Below are 16,675 nucleotides of genomic sequence, written 5' to 3'. Positions count from 1 at the left end.
CTTGGTTCTAGTTTTAGTGAGGCATAGACTTGCACAGTTTGTCTCCATGACTTCCATGTGTATCTCACAGTAAACTACCTAAAAGAGTGGCCTGAGAGAGCAAGGGGGTTAGAGAAGCAGTAGATCAATGCTAAGCATGTTGAGAGTGCAGAGTGCTTGTCGTGGGTTGTCACTCAGATTGTGTCTGTGCTGCACACAGACTCTGCTCATCCACACCTTCATCAACCCTCATTCTTTAACCCCACCAATGAAATACAGTGTGACTCTAAGAATAGATATATGGATAAAACTAAACTCAGATTCTTAAGGAACTGATGGTATAGCCACTGCATTTCAAATGCTTGAAGCACAAAGACCAAGTAAACTCATGTATAGAGCATGTAGGAGATCTATTCTTTCCTTTAAAATGAGTAATGCACTCAAGGAAAGAAAACCAAATAAAGAAAAATGATCTGTGACACAGAAACAATTCAAAGAGACTTAAGTGAGGAAACACATGCTGACAAACTTTTGAAATGTTTTATTTCAGTGAAATATCACACTGATAGAATTTTTAAAGAATAAAAATGAACTAAAGTTTTAAGATATCAGAACAGAGAATTTTGAAACTAAGAATTTTAAAGTGTGTAACCTTTATTAGCAGTGGCGCACAATAGACTTCAGTCCAATGAGAAGCAATAAGTGACACTGCACAGCTTTGTGTCATGATTAGCAGATGTTTAATGAGGAAGATAAAGACCGCTCATCCAAACTTACTTATCAATGATGAACTAACTTGTCAACATCCCCTTTTGCTTATACAAAGATTTCAACCTTTATCCTGTCGATAGCAAATCGTTCTGTGTTCATTACTAATATGCATTTCTGAGGTGATAAGTTCAACTATTTAATGGAGCACTGTGCTGAAAAATTTATTCCAGTTCTCATGTTTTATAAAATTGTCTCATTTTTCTTTCTCTTATGGATCTAGCCACCAACTTGCCAACAGTCCGGATGTTAGCTCTCTTGAGTATTGGATGTCCATTCACTACAATACAAAATAAAGATTACATTAATAATACCCAATCATTTCATACAATGGAAATACAATATGGCTTTCGAAAATCCTAATATATTATATGAAATTAATTTTGGTTGTGCTGCAACATGCCATAAAATGGGAATATTTTTTTCTCATTTCTATTGTATTACTTTTTAGATCTTGCCAATTGACACTCCAAAGTCATTGTTAGAACGAAGAGTTGAGAGAAAGTGCTGGAGAGAGGAGTCAATTGTTAAGAGGATTGCAATTCATTTTCTAGCACTGAACTCAGGTGACTCTCCATGGGTGGTAACTTCAGCTCCCAGGCAACCACTACCCTCCTCTGGCCTCTCTAGGGCCTCTCTATATGTCATGCAAGATATATTCACACATATAGGCATAAATATAAATAAAATTAAATCTTTTAAGAAGAGTTGAGGGAAATCATATCAGGAAATAAATTTCATTGACATATTGAATACTTGAAATAAATGAGATATAGTCTATTCAATCACAAGAACAAATGTATTAAAACTGATAGTATAACATTAATGCAGATACTTAATATAAGTCACTACTGTTAGTGCACCTGTATTTGGCTCGTGTTTATCTGTACAGTTGTTCTGAAAGTTATGGGTCATATATTTACCAAAGCCACCATTATACATAGCAAGAATTCACAAATAGGCATATGTAGCCTAATAACTCAGGTACTATAGTTATTGTTAAACAAAAATATAAACTGCCAGAAAACTATTAGTTTTGAGGTCATTTTATGTTGCATACAGACTATGAACAACTTGCCATATTGTTGTGTTCATGTAGACTAACACTGACGTTAGCCAAAGGCCAAGCCTTATATAAGCAAAACTAAATTAAACAGTGACAGTAAAGTATCTGAACAGGCATAGCTATAAGAATAGACAAGTGGACCACAGGTGTATGGAAAGATATCATTCCTCCTTTATGTAGAAATAGCTAGTAACAAAAAGTCTAAAAAGGCTAAAAGAGGTATATGTTGGTGAAGGTGTGGATAAAGAAAAATTTGAACTCATTGTGCAAAACAGAACGACTGCTAATATCATTTTAAAGATATTAAAAACAAAACTACCTTAGGATGCAGCAATCCCTCTTCTATGTACACAATCAATGATGTGAGTGTAATTTACCACATTATTAGAAGAATATCTGCAGCTTCATATTCGCTCACTGCAGCACTATTCAGTACTATTAACAATGAATGATAAGATAGAAGTACAAGTGTCTAACCAGCACATAGAGCAAAGTCAATGCATTGAAATGTTAAATATTTGACAAGGAGACCATGATATTTGTCACATAATGCTATAACAAATAAACCAGAAGTTGGAGGACGCTGTACTACATAAAATAATTTTACTTATGTGTAGATTTTTTTAAACTTCAAATATAGAGAGATAGAAAGTAATTCTGGACCCAAGGATTGTGAACATGGGGAATAGGAGGGTACAGCTCACTGGTTAAGAACAGCAGAGATGAAGGATGAAGACATGTGGGGAGATAATGTACAGCATGAGAGTAGTAATTAATAAAATTGCACCACACATTGGATTCCTGCCAAATGAATAGATTTTAGCTGCTTTTGTCAAAAACAAAAAGCAAGTGAAAATAGACAGGTCTATGATATGATGGGCATTTTAATTTGCTTGGCCAGAGTTACCATTTTACTGTCCACATATACCTCACATAATTATGTTGTGTACCTTAAACATGCATAATAAAATCTATTCTACAAATACACAAGTTAGAATGCATTAGGATAGTTTATAAAATTATAAGGCTTAGTAATTACCCCCCACCATGTTTGTATGAAAACTATACCCATTAGGGTCCTAATCTGATGCACTTACCTGAGAGGGCCATGTATTATAGATGCAATCTTAATTATAAAATATTTCTTACCGTAAACTTTTAACAATATGCAATGTCAAATATGCATCTCATCATGTGAATAAGGGACATTGCATTTATTACTTGATATTTCTATAAATTAAATAATGTCTATAAAATCTATTAATTAAAAGAAAATATGACTCATATTTAGCAAGTATTCAAAATACAGTTTAAGCATTATTGTCTATACTATGATATTATAATATAGACCTTTATAAGAAATTTCACTGACAGTTGTTTATAGGCTGTTCATAAGCATTTAAATTAAATAAAGCACCATTTCCCTGTAGTAAATATACAAACATAAATACATATGACATAGTTTTAATCTTTCAAAGTAATTACTTTTGACCTTCATCTCTGTCATATGGCTGAAGAGATTCACAAAATAATCTTTTTGATTAAAAACAGTCAAATTCTAGGTTTCTGTCTATACCCAGAGCTGATCCTGTGCCATATCGCTTCATACCCACATACCTTCAGAAGAAAGCTGGTCTCCCAGGAGTGCCAACACACCTGAACATAGGAAAGACCACCACTTCTGCTGGAATTCCTGGCCCAAGAAGGACCTGCCAGTGCCATCAGGACACAGGAACCAAGGAACAGCACGGAACAGGATCCCTCTGGTTTCCATCTGCACCCCAGAGCTGACCCTATGCCACAGCTCTCCATACCCAAATGACTCCTGGAAAGAACTGGTCTCCCAGGAGTGCTGACACACAGGCTTGCCAGAGAAACAAGCCACAGTCAGAGACAGCAAGACCAGCTAATACCAGAGATAACTAGATGACAAGATACAAGGGCAAGAACATAAGCAACAGAAACCAAAGCTACTTAGCATCATCAGAAACCAGTTCTCCCACCACAGAAAGCCCTGGATATCCCAACACACCAGAAAAGCAAGACTGATTTAAAGTCACATCTCATGATGATGATAGGGAACTTTAAGAAGGACATTAATAACTCCCTTAAAGAAATACAGAAGAATACTGGTAAGCAGTAGAAGCCCTAACGAGGAAACATAAAAATCCCTTAAAGAATTATAGGAAAACATTAAACAGGTGAAAGAATTGAACAAAACCTTTCAAGATCTAAATATGGATACAGAAACAATAAAGAAATCACAAAGGGAGATACCACTGGAGATAGAAAACCTAAGAAACAGATCAGGAGTCATAGATGCAAACATCACTAACAGAATACAAGAGATCGAAGAGAGAATCTCAGGTGCAGAAGATAACATAAAAAACATTGCCATGAGAGTTAAAGAAAATGCAAAATGCAAAAAGCTCCTAACCCAAAACATTCACCAGAGCACAATGATAAGACCAAACCCAAGGATAATAGGTGTAGAAGAGAGTGAAAATTCCCAACTTAAAGGGATAGTAATATCTTCAACAAAATTATACAAGAAGACTTCCCTAACCTAAAGAAAGAGATACCCATAAACATACAAGAGGCCAAATGCACAAAACAAAGAAAGGATATTAAAAGCAGTAAGGAAAAAGGTCAAGTAACATAAAGGCAGGCCTATCAGAATTACACCAGACTTCTCACTAGAGAGCATGAAACCTAGAAGATCATGGGCAAGTGTTATACAGACCCTAAGAGAACACAAATGCCAGCCGAGGCTACTAGACCCAACAAAACTCTCAATTACCATAGATGGAGAAACCAAGGTATTCCATGAGAAAACAAATTTACACAATATTTTTCCACAAATCCAGCCCTACAAAGGGTAGATGGAAAATGCAAACACAACGAGGGAAACTATACCATAGAGAAAGCAAGAAAGTAATCTTCTATCAACAATCCCAAAAGAAGGTAGCCACACAAACATAAAAATAACATCAAAAATAACAGGAAGCAACAATCACTATTCCTTAATATATCTCAACATTAATGAACTCAATTCCCCAATAAAAAAGATAAAGAAAAACAGACTGGCTACATAAACAGGACCCAACATTTTGTTTCATATAGGAAATGCACTTTAGTGTCAAAGACAGACACTACCTCAGAGTAAAGGGCTGGAAAATAATTTTCCAAGCAAATGACCCCAGGAAACAAGCTGGAGTAGCCATTCTAATATCAAATAAAATCAACTTGCAATGAAAAGTTATCAAAAAGGATAAGGAAGGACACTTCATACTCATCAAAGGAAAAATCTACCAAGAAGAACTCTCAATTCTGAACATCTTTGCTCCAAATGCAAAGACACCCACATTCATAAAAGAAATTTACTAAAGCTCAAAGCATACATCGCACCCCCACACAATAATAGTGGGAGAATTCCACAACCCACTCTCATCAATGGACAGATTATGGAATCACAAACTAAACAAAGACATACTTGAAACTAACAGAAGTTATGGACTAAATGGATTTAACAGATATCTATAGAACATTTCATCCTAAAACAAAAGAATATACCTTCTTCTCAGCACCTCATGGTACCTACTTCAAAACTGACCATATAAGCAGTCACAAAACAGGCCTCAACAGACACAAGAAGATTAAAATAATCCCATGCATCCTATCAGAACACCATGGACTAAGGCTAGTCTTCAATAGTAAAAAAACAACAGAAAGTCCACATACACATGGAAGCTGAACACTCTACTCAAAGATAACTTGGTCAAGGAAGAAATAAAGAAATTAAAGACTTTTTAGAATTTAGTGAAAATGAAGGTACAACATACCTAAACTTATGGGACACAATGAAAACAGTGGTAAGAGGAAAATGCATAGCCCTGAGTGCCTCCAAAAGGAAACTGGAGAGAGCATACACTAGCAGCTTAACAGCACACCTGAAAGCTCTAGAACAAAAAGAAGCAAATATACCCAAGAGAAGTTAACAGCAGGAAATAATCAAACTTAGGGCTGAAATCAACCAAGTGGAAACAAAAAGAACCATACAAAGAATCAACCACGCCAGGAACTGGTTCTTTGAGAAAATCAACAAGATAGAAAATCAACCAGACTAACCAGAGGGCACAGAGATACTATCCAAATTAACAAAATCAGAAATGAAAAGGGAGATATAACAACAGTAACTGAGAAAATTTAAAAAAAAAATCATCAGATCTTACTACAAAAAGCCTATATTCAACAAAACTGGAAAATCGGGTGAAATGGACAGTTTTCTAGACAGATAGCAAATACCTGTTAAATCAGGAATAGGCAAACCATCTAAACAGTCCCACAACCCCTAAAGAAGTAGAAGCAGTCATTAAAATTCTCCCAAGCAAAAACAAACAAACCGAAAAAAACAGGAACAGATGTGTTTAATACAGAATTCTATATGACCTTCAAAGAAGACCTAATACTAATATTCTTCAAACTATTCCACAAAATAGAAACAGAAGAACTACCCAATTCATTCTATGAAGCCACAGTTATGCTGCATATTTTCCCTTGGAGATGAATGGTTTCTGTCTAGTCAGGGACCTGTCACAATTTCCTTTCACAGGAAACTTCATAAGAGATTTTTTTTCTACTTCTATCATGTTTAATGTTCCAAATAGATTTTAAAAACTGGTTGAATGCATATGACTTTTAGTTTCAGGAGATATTGTGTATATTTAAGAGGCATTTAACTATTATAAATTATTTTGATGACTTTAAAAATGTCAATACTGAGATGTACATTTTAAAATAAATTTTATTTGTTCAATTAAAATAAATAAAAAAATAAAAACAGTCAAATTTTAAGTAAAATGTTAAGTGCATTTTAATTTTGTTGCTAAGCTGGCAGATAAGGAAGACAGGGAAGTCAATACCAATGTGAAATCAGTAGCATCAGTAGGTGATTGATGGGTAAAGACAGCATTTCAGCTCAGGTTTTTCTGGGAAACACTGGGTATCTGAATTATGTATGGTCTATGAGGGGAACATGGACAGGAGGTTGGGCACAGGTGAGACCATCCCAGAGGTTACATCTCAGAAGATCATATCATTTGTAAAAACAAACAAACAAAAAAGGTGAGGAGGAAGGATAGGATGGGAAGAGGAGGCTGAGTAAAACAAGGAAAGATAGGAAATGAAAACTTCAAAATCAGAAGACACATTAAAATAATCCCATGCATCCTATCAGATCATTAAAATTAATCCCATGCATCCTATCAGATCTGTTTCCTATTATATGGGCAAACAGACCCAACCTCCTAAGCTAAACCCTAGCTGCATGTCCCAGTCCATATCTCTTGTGTGGTCCTCAAATGCCTCAAATTTAAAATCTGCTTGGTTCTAAGAAGAAGTGAAGGAAACAATTTCAACCAAGATAACTGAATTATTATGTCATTGAGCATAATTCATAAAATTCCAGATGCATCATTCTGCTTTCTAAGAAGAAAGAGTTTGTATGGCAGTTTCTACAACATCAGTTTTAAAAAGTCATACACATGGCAAAGTGTGAAATGTTAACATCAAAATAAATTGTATAATAAAAATCTAGCTTTATACTTTTCTTTGTATATATATATTCACTAAAATTATTGTGTGAAAAGATGAATACTAATTTAAAATTTTTAGACTAGACCATACAATGGGCATTTCAAATAATTAAGAAATAATCAGAAATCAGATATTTTGTTTATACTTTAATAAATTAAATGATTGCAAGTTTTGAAATATTTAAATAGAATAGATGGTATTGCAGTGTATATTATTTTAAGCTGTGTTCTTAGAAATATGATATTTTATTTTCTTTCTCAATAATCAAAAGTTACTCTGCCTTCTGTTTTGTTTTTTTTAACTATCTACAAATTAGACATTAACAATTCTATCTTCATCATACAAAATCCCTGGCCTGTCCATGGATATATATTATTCTTCAGCATTGACTACTTGATTTTACAACATTATAAATCTTTATCTAGTGACTTGGAAAGAATGAAAAACAGATTGTGTTCTAAAATACATGTGTAAGTTATGTACTATCTATTGGGTCTGAATTTTCAAAGTTCATGGTAAGAGATATTTTCTGGGGTCATTGTAGATCTTGGTTTGTTTCCTAGAATAAAGACAATCAGAAAGTAAAAAATTATAATCATGATTTCACATGACTTAGCTAAAAAATGAAACAGCCCCTAATGTAGCAATGTGGTCTGTCCTATTAGAAGATAATCAGAGGCATTACATAATAAAATCAATATCTAGGACACAAAGATTTTAAAAAGTAGCAAATGTCAAGGTTTTAACTTGTAAGTATCATTGGAATTCAGAAAAACCAGCACTCTGAGCACTGATGGAGTAGATTGTCAAGAGCTATCACAGCAAAACCCCGGGAAACCTCTTTGGGCAGAAAAATACACTAAATAAGAGAATAGTGATCTGAGTGCTCCATCTCTAGTTCTACACAAAGGCACTTGGTAGTTGGTTCTTATGCACTCTGGATGGTTTCTCTGTATTTTGGATAGTTTCTCTATTCCCATATTCATCTTCTTCTCTTCACATGTATAGGGACATCTTGAACACTGTATTATGGGAGGAAGGCTTAGGTGGGAAAATGAAAAGAGGCAAAAGACCATTCTCCTACATGATGGCCAAAGAGACAAACATATCAGTGATTCAGATGAAGTGACAGTGGTAAAGAGGCAGGAAAGGTGTTTCTTCCTTCACTGGATTGGCTTTAGTCCACGTGACTCACTGGAATATGACCTTAGTGGGTAAAAGTGGCAATGGAGGCACCAACAAAACTTCACCAGGCTCCCTAAGCTTCAGCATGACATCACGAGACAAGGGTTGGGGGAGTGAGTACTGAGTACCGAGAACTTGGAGTTCTGTGTTGTAGTCTACAGTGATGCATTCCTGAGCAAGTGTGAACTGAGATGTCTGAGAGAAATCATGACAATCACCAAGGTTATGGAAATGGCTTTCAATAGACCACACACTCACTCCTTCATACACTTACAGACATGTGTGCACTCATGGTTGTGTGGTATTGTGAAATATTAAAACTTCATCTCTCCTGTATCATTGTCTCTAGTTCCTACTGCTGCTACTTAGGAGACAACAGTGGCTTCCTAAGGATGACTGAATAGAAATCACCTCATTTCTGATGTTTACCAAGTTTAACAAAGACAAATCAGTAGCAATTAATAAATATTTCATCTTGAGGTTTTAAATGTGCAAAACTGAAAAACATATAGGCACTTAATAAACCTTAATTCATCTTTTGAAAAAGGGTGAATAATTCTGTGAATCCATACACACACTTCCTTCATCCAAGAACAAAGACATATAGATTTCAAGAGGGAAGTTATAAAAGAGAAAGAAAGAAAAACTTATTTTATAAGCTTTCCACTTGGAAGGGTATAGCTTCCTGCCACATGTGTGGCATTTAGGGATCTAGGAAGTGAGATTCTGGAGGACTTGGCACATGGGCCATATGTGAGAAGATCCTGTGATGACATGAGAACTCTGTTAAAATGAATGAAAATGAGAACTGAAGAACAGACTAATGGAGACCAAAAGAGAACTGTGTTGGGCTTTGAGAGTAGCCTAGGCTCCATTCCCCTTGGCTTCTTGGCCTGGGGAAAGAAAAAGGAAGACCACAATGATATTAAGTGTGTGCATATTATTAGGATGGTCAAGGACTTGGGAAGTTTGGTTACAGACTTCTTAGAAAAGCCAGACCGGGGGATATATCCAGCCAGGCTCTGCAGTCTTACAAAACAAACTGATCTCCACATGGTTAAAGGAAATAGAATGTGGCTGTGAAATATCAGGAGGGATTCTGGGCATTCTAAGAGGACTAGCTGACCAGAACTGACTCAAGTTTAAAAAAAAAAAAAAAGTGAAAACAGGTGGAAGCCCTCAACTCCAGGTATCTTGGCAGATATCACAATGATGTCACTGAAAGGCTGCATGGTCCAAGTAACATAGGTTACAGTATAGAGTAGGTTAGCACCAGGAATGCCAGAACTATGAACCACTCAAAGATGAGAGGAAATGAGGGGGCAGGCCTCTCAGCAAAGAAGGCAGAATAATGTGTTCGTAACAGGAGCAATATACAAGCACAAAAGCTGATGAAACGGTGAGGTAAAGAGGAAGGCCAATTACCAACAAGACAATGTGCGATACGTTCACTCCCTCTTCATACTTAAGACATGAAAATTACTTCCATAGTGAAAACAAATCCAAGGATATGGACAGGAAGACACTACAGAGGAGTTTGGAGGAAAACTGGAGACAGAGGTAAAATATGGACAGATAAGATTGCAGATACATTTAAAGATGGGGAGAGAGGGGAGAACGAGAGAGGGGAGGAAGAGAAAAGGGGGAATTTACTAACTGACTTTTTTGGCAAAGCAGATCCTGACCCAGATCTTAGCTTGTAAATATCATTTACAATAAAATGGTCCTTGAAGAAATGGACCATTGGAAGGTTAACAGCAAATGAGCCTGCAGACAGGGGCAGTGCCAGAAAGTAAGGAAAAGGTCAAATTCCAGAAGGAAACCATGTCAGGAAGATGCAGGAGCAGAGCTTTTAAAAATACCTAAGTAAATGCAACTAATGTGTAAGGATATTAATAAAAGATGATAAAATGAGACCATTGCACAATATTTCTTTTTATTTATTTATTTTTAATTAGGTATTTTCTTCATTTACATTTCAAATGCTATCCCAAAAGTCCCCCAGTCTCCCCCCCCCATCCCCCTACCCACGCACGCTCACTTCTTGGGCTTGGCATTCCCCTGTACTGGGGCATATAAAGTTTGCTAGACCAAGGGGCCTCTCTAGTGATGGCCAACTTCTGCTACATACGCAACTAGAGACACGAGCTCTGGGGTACTGGTTAGTTCATATTGCTGTTCCCCCTATAGGGTTGCTGACCCCTTTTAGCTCCTTGGATACTTTCTCTAGCTCCTCCATTGGGAGCCCCGTGTTCCATCCAATAGCTGACTGTGAGCATCCACTTCTGTGTTTGCCAAACCCCGGCATACCTCACAAGAGACAGCTATATCAGGGTTCTTTCAGCAAAATCTTGCTGGTATATGCAATGGTGTCAGCCTTTGGAGGCTGATTATGGGATGGATTCCCGGGTGTGGCAGTCTCTAGATGGTCCATCCTTTCATCTCAGCTCCAAACTTTGGCTGTGTAACTCCTTCCATGGGTGTTTCTTCAAATCCAATATTAATGATTCATGTTATATTTCAATGAAGATTTTATAAAGCTTCCTCTATCTTCTCATTTATTCTTTCTTCTGACTATCTCTCCTGCTCCTGTGGTAAATATATAGCTCTCTAGAATGAGGTTCACACTTAGTACTTCTTATTTTTTATTTAGACTGGTTAAATCTTATCAATTACTTTCCATAGAAACTGGTAATATCATATTGTTGATTAAATATGTTGCTATAATAAACAGAAATATGGTATTCATACATTCCTAGAGCAGTATGCCACTGTCTTAGTATATCTTTTAATAGAAACCTGATTCTAGATTTTAACTTTTCTCCATTCAATGTTTTTTACTATTAAGGTAAAGAATTTCTAAGCAAGTCCAGGTTGGTAAAACCTTCCTTGGATTCTTCAGGTCTAATTATCAGAAATATCCTCTCTGAGAGCTCTCAGGCAAGGTTTATCTAAGCAGGCATTTCCATTAACTGGATCTTGCTCTGTCATGGTTGAGTAGAGAAGCTCTGAGCAAGGACAAGAGAGGTGAGAATACAAGAACAGCTTCAAAGTTCCCAATTTCAAAGTTTTCAGAATACTTCTTCTTTTGAAGCTTAAAGAGGATGAAAAGAAAATATAAGGCAAAAACAGTGAAGACTTCAGAAGCAGTCGAAAGGATCAATCTTACTGAGCTCAAGTCATATGATGTTTCAAATCAATTCACCCATTGATGATCACTAAAGTTGATCCCTACATGCCAACAAGTATATAATAATCTACTCTGATTAGTTTTCAAGACACAGACCAACCTAAATCCAAGGCATTCAAACTTCTGTTTTATTAATCCCTTTTATTAAGTTAGTTAGGTATAAGTATTTTTATAAAAGCTTCCAGCTCAATCTCCCAGTTGTCACTGTCACATTTTTCCATTTTATGAGAATATTGAATGTGAGACTCAATCTGGCAAAGTAGCTCAATTTTTTTCTTTCAAACTTTGAAGTTAATCAATAAAAACTTCCAAGTAAGCATCTTCATTGACAGAAAACATGGAAAGGTATGTTCACGGATAAACACTATACTCACAGTTGTAAATTATTCCTACATATTATTCTGTTGACATATGCAAGCTAATAAGGGTCCAGTTCCTACCACTACAATGCTCTGTAGTCTTGACTCTTACCCCATGCCTGAAAAAAGTAAGTAAACATAACATTAACTCTTCCTACAACCCTCTGACATGTTGGGAAAAAAAAAAACATAAAAACCAAGATGGACATAAAAGGTCCAGGCTGGCTCTGAGTGAGGTTGGTCTAGAATGGAGAATCTGTGCATCATTACCAGTAAGTACTTCCCTTCCAGAGGCAGAAGCATAGCTTAGGTGCTTTCCCAAGCACATTCCAGCTTCTCAATCTTTATAGTTTGACTTCTGACAAGCAATCAGAGTGAAAATCAGTCCCTTTTCTTCCTTTCTCAGAATGCACAGAACTGAATGGACCAACCACAGCAAAAGTCTATTGGTGAATAACTCCATCTTGAAACACTATCTAGAACTGTGCTCACATTTTCAGCTCAGCTCTGAGTCTAATATTGACAGCTAGGATCTTGTGCTTCTTTTTTTTTTGGGGGGGGGGTATCACTGAATATTATTTGAACAATCAGACACTTGAGAAGTTATGAGATCTTGTGCTTCTAAGAGTAGCTATTCCTAGAGTTTTAGCAGCCTATTCCACTCCTATAGATAAGTCTGATGAATTACTCAAGAGACTTCAGAACATTTTTGCAATTATTTTGAACTTACAAACAGTTAAGGACAGGGCCAACACAAGTATGAATTTAAAGTTCTACAGTTGACATATTTTAATATTCTTAGAAGCCCAAATTTATTTGACTTGGACATTATCTGAACAAAGGATTTTATGCCTTTCAGTGTGAGTTCAAAGATGGTTATTTAGTTATTTAAATAGTATTTTGTGGGGCATTGGGCTATACACAGACTGTCTGGTCTCCAGTAGAGCTGAGGTCTGAACCCCAGAGTGGTGACAATTCAACTACATGGCATGGTAGGCATTCCCTCATGTCTCCTGGAACTCTGGCTCCTAACAGAGTTGCCGCCCCCACAGTCCCCACAGGAGAAGTGTGGTTAGCAGTCACTTAGACAATGTCCCAAGCTTCTGACCTTCTAGCTAGACTCCTCCCCAGTTACCTAGCAACACCATAAATAACAGCCCACCATAAGAGGTGTTGCTTGGTCCCACCTCACTCTCTTACTCCCCTTACTCTCCCCTCGCTCTCTCCTCTTACTCTCTCCTCTCACTCTCTTACTCTCTCTCCCTCTTACTCTCTCTCCCTCTTACTCTCTCTTCCTTACTCTCTAGCCTTTCTTCTCTTTCTCCTTTTTCCCCCTACTCCCCTCTTGGCCATGGCCAGTCTCTCTCTCTCTTTTACCTTCTCTCTTTCCCCCTGCCTTTCTATAATAAAGCTCTAAAACCATAGACTGTCTCTGTTCATCAAGGCCCGCTGCCCTTGGATGATGGGATAGGCTTTCTCCTAATGAGCCATTTCTAATCTTCCATCAGAAGGCCTTCCTGTGCTCCAGCCATGGACCGGACTAAGGACTCTCTCCTGTGTGGGAACCTCTCCCCCTATGCCCTCTCTCCCATAACCCCGGGGCTGAGGTTGTTGCCCCTGGGGCCCCATGGTTGGGAGCAGCCCCTTGTCCATGCCCTGTTGATTTGGGTCAGTGGCTTAAATGCCCACCTGGGCCCCAGTGGAAAGCATCTGACAGCCCTCCCACATCTGCCTGCCCAGAGCATAGGAGGAACTCTGGCTGGACGTAGGCGATCCTCCTTTTCCCCCTCCTTCCCCTATACCCCTTTAGATCCCACAGTACTTGTTTAGATTTACTCAGTTTAGTAGATGTATTATACTTTGGTGTTGTACAAGTTTGCTTCTTTTTCCTGGCATAGTTTGACCTGAACAGAACATTTTGAATAAAACTACAAATTATTTCAAAATTGAGGGTACACTGTAACTTAGCATCATGACATGACTCAGAGAGCCATCAAATTCAGTGACATTGATGCTCCTTTTGGTAGTAAGTATTGATTACTTGACACCATCTGGAATAACATGGGAAGGGTGTCTCAGTGAAGGTTTGTCTAGATTATCTTGGCCAATGAGCAAGCCTATAAGGATTTTCTTAATATGGCTGCCTAGCTGAGGTGGGAAGGTCTATCATGAAGCATATTATACCATTTCATTGCCCAGGCTGGGAAAGAATAAAGGAGGACAAAAACTGAGTGTCGCATGGACATAAATTCATTCCCCCTGCTTCCCTTCCTTTCTACACTGTGGATGCAACATGACCACCTGTCCCAAGCTCCTGCCACTCTAACCTGGAACTGTGAGCTATAAAAAGGAATAGGCTTTATCTACTAAGCTTCTTTTGTCTGACTTTGTTGTGCAGTATCAGAAACAAAACTAAGATACCATTCTTTTACCAGGAAAAAACAGGGGAGAACTGTTTTCTTGTCTTAAGAATAGAGTATTTTGGCACAGGCCAGAGAAGCAGTAGAGCAGCAGGGAAAGTGTCCTATGGGCCTACATCTGCACCCAGGAGGTGGGGCTGTTCCGCAGCCCTCTGTGTACTGGTCTTGCCAGGAGAGAGCTAGTCTCCCAAGAATGCTGACACAGGCTTATAGACTCACAGGAGGAACAAGCTCCAGCCAGAGACAACAAGAATATCTAACACCAGAGATTACCAGATGGAAAAAGGCAAATGTAAGAATCTTAGAAAGAGAAACCAAGACTACTTGGCATCATCAGAACCAAATACTCCCATCACAGCGAGTCCTAGATACCCCAACACACTGAAAAAACAAGATTCAGATTTAAATTCATATCTCATGTTTCTGGTAGAGGACTTTAAGAAGGGCATTAATAATTCCCTTAAAGAAATACAGGATAACACAGATAAACAAGTAGCAGGCCTTAAAGAGGAAACACAAAAATCCCTTAAAGAATTACAGGAAAACACAATGAAACAGGTGAAGGAATTGAACAAAACCTCACACAACCTAAAAGTGGAAGTACAAACAATAAAAAAAAAATCACAAAGGGAGATAACTCTGGAGATAGAAAACCTAGGAAAGGAATCAAGAACCATAGATGCAAGCATCACCAACAGAATACAAGAGATAGAAGAGAGAATCTCAGGTGCAGAGGATTCCATAGAAAACATTGACATAGCAATCAAAGAAAATGCAAAATACAAAAAGAACCTAACTCAAAACATCCAGGAAATCCATGACACAATGAGAAGACCAAACCTAAGGATAAGAGGTATAGATGAGAATGATGATTTTCAAATTAAAGGGCCAGTAAATATCTTCAACAAAATTATAGAAGGAAAGTTTCCTAACCTAAAGAAATAGATGTCCATGAACATGCAAGAAGCCTACAGAACTCCAAATAAACTGGACCAGAAAAGAAATTGCTCCAGACACATAATAATCAAAACACCAAATGCACAAAACAGAGAAAGAATATTAAAAGCAGTAAGGGGAAAAAGTCAAGTAACATATAAAGGCAGACCTATTAGAATTACAACAGACTTCTCTCCCAGAGACTATGAAACCCAGAAGAGCCTGGACAGATGTCATACAGACCCTAAGAAAACACAAATGCAAGCCCAGGCTACTAAACCCAGAAAAACTCTCAATTACCATAGATGGAGAAACCAAAGTGTTCCATGACAAAACCAAATTTACACAATATCTTTACACAAAGCCAGCCCTTCAAAGGACAATAGAGAGAAAACTCCAACACAGGGAACTACACCCTAGAAAAAGCAAGAAAGTAAACTTTCAACAAACTTAAAAGAAGATAGCCACATGAACAGAATCCTAACTGTAACAACAAAAATAACAGGAAGCGACAATTTCTTTTTCTTAATATGTCTTAATATCATTGGACTCAATTCCCCAATAAAAAGACATAGACTAAAAGACCCATGACCCAACATTTTGCTGCACATAGGAAACCCACCTCAGACACAAAGACAGACACTACTTCAGAGTAAAAGACTGGAAAATAATTTTTCAAGCAAATGATCGAAAGAAACAAGATGTAATAGCCATTCTAATATGGAATAAAATATACTTTCAACCGAAAGTTATCAAAAAAGACAAGGAGGAACATACACATCAAAGATAAAATCTGCATAGGTGAACTCTTAATTCTGAACATCTATGTTCCAAATGCAAAGGCATTCACATTCATTAAAGAAACTTTACTAAGGCTCAAAGCACACATTGTGTGATACACAATAATAGTGGGAGACGTCAACATCCCACTCTCATCAATGTTCAGATCATAGACACAGAAACTAAACAGAGACACAGTGAAACTAACAGAAGTAATGAAATAAATGGATTTAACAGATATCTATAGAACATTTTATCCTAAAATGAAAAGATATAACTTCTTCTCAGCATCTCATGGTCAGGGGGCAGAGGCAGGCAGATTTCTGAGTTCAAGGCCAGCCTGGTCTACAGAGTGAGTTCCAGGACAGCCAGGGCTACACAGAGAAACCCTGTCTAA

At 37.3% G+C, this 16,675-nt stretch overlaps 1 protein-coding gene across 1 annotated transcript in view; it reads right to left on the bottom strand.

The window, feature by feature from the left end:
- Positions 1–696: 696 nt before the first annotated feature.
- The window catches only part of Iqcm (IQ motif containing M), a 442,098-nt gene continuing 426,119 nt past the window's right edge, over positions 697–16,675 (bottom strand). The window contains exon 14 of the mRNA XM_021170291.1: positions 697–1,027. Within this exon, the coding sequence (XP_021025950.1) occupies positions 924–1,027 (104 nt within the window). The 3' untranslated portion in view covers positions 697–923. The remainder of the gene's footprint in view (positions 1,028–16,675) is intronic.

This window comes from Mus caroli, chromosome 8 (assembly GCF_900094665.2).
Source record: "Mus caroli chromosome 8, CAROLI_EIJ_v1.1, whole genome shotgun sequence".
Taxonomy (NCBI): Eukaryota; Metazoa; Chordata; class Mammalia; order Rodentia; family Muridae; genus Mus; species Mus caroli.
Note: the sequence above shows the minus strand (reverse complement) of the source record. Positions and strands in the feature narration are given on the sequence as shown.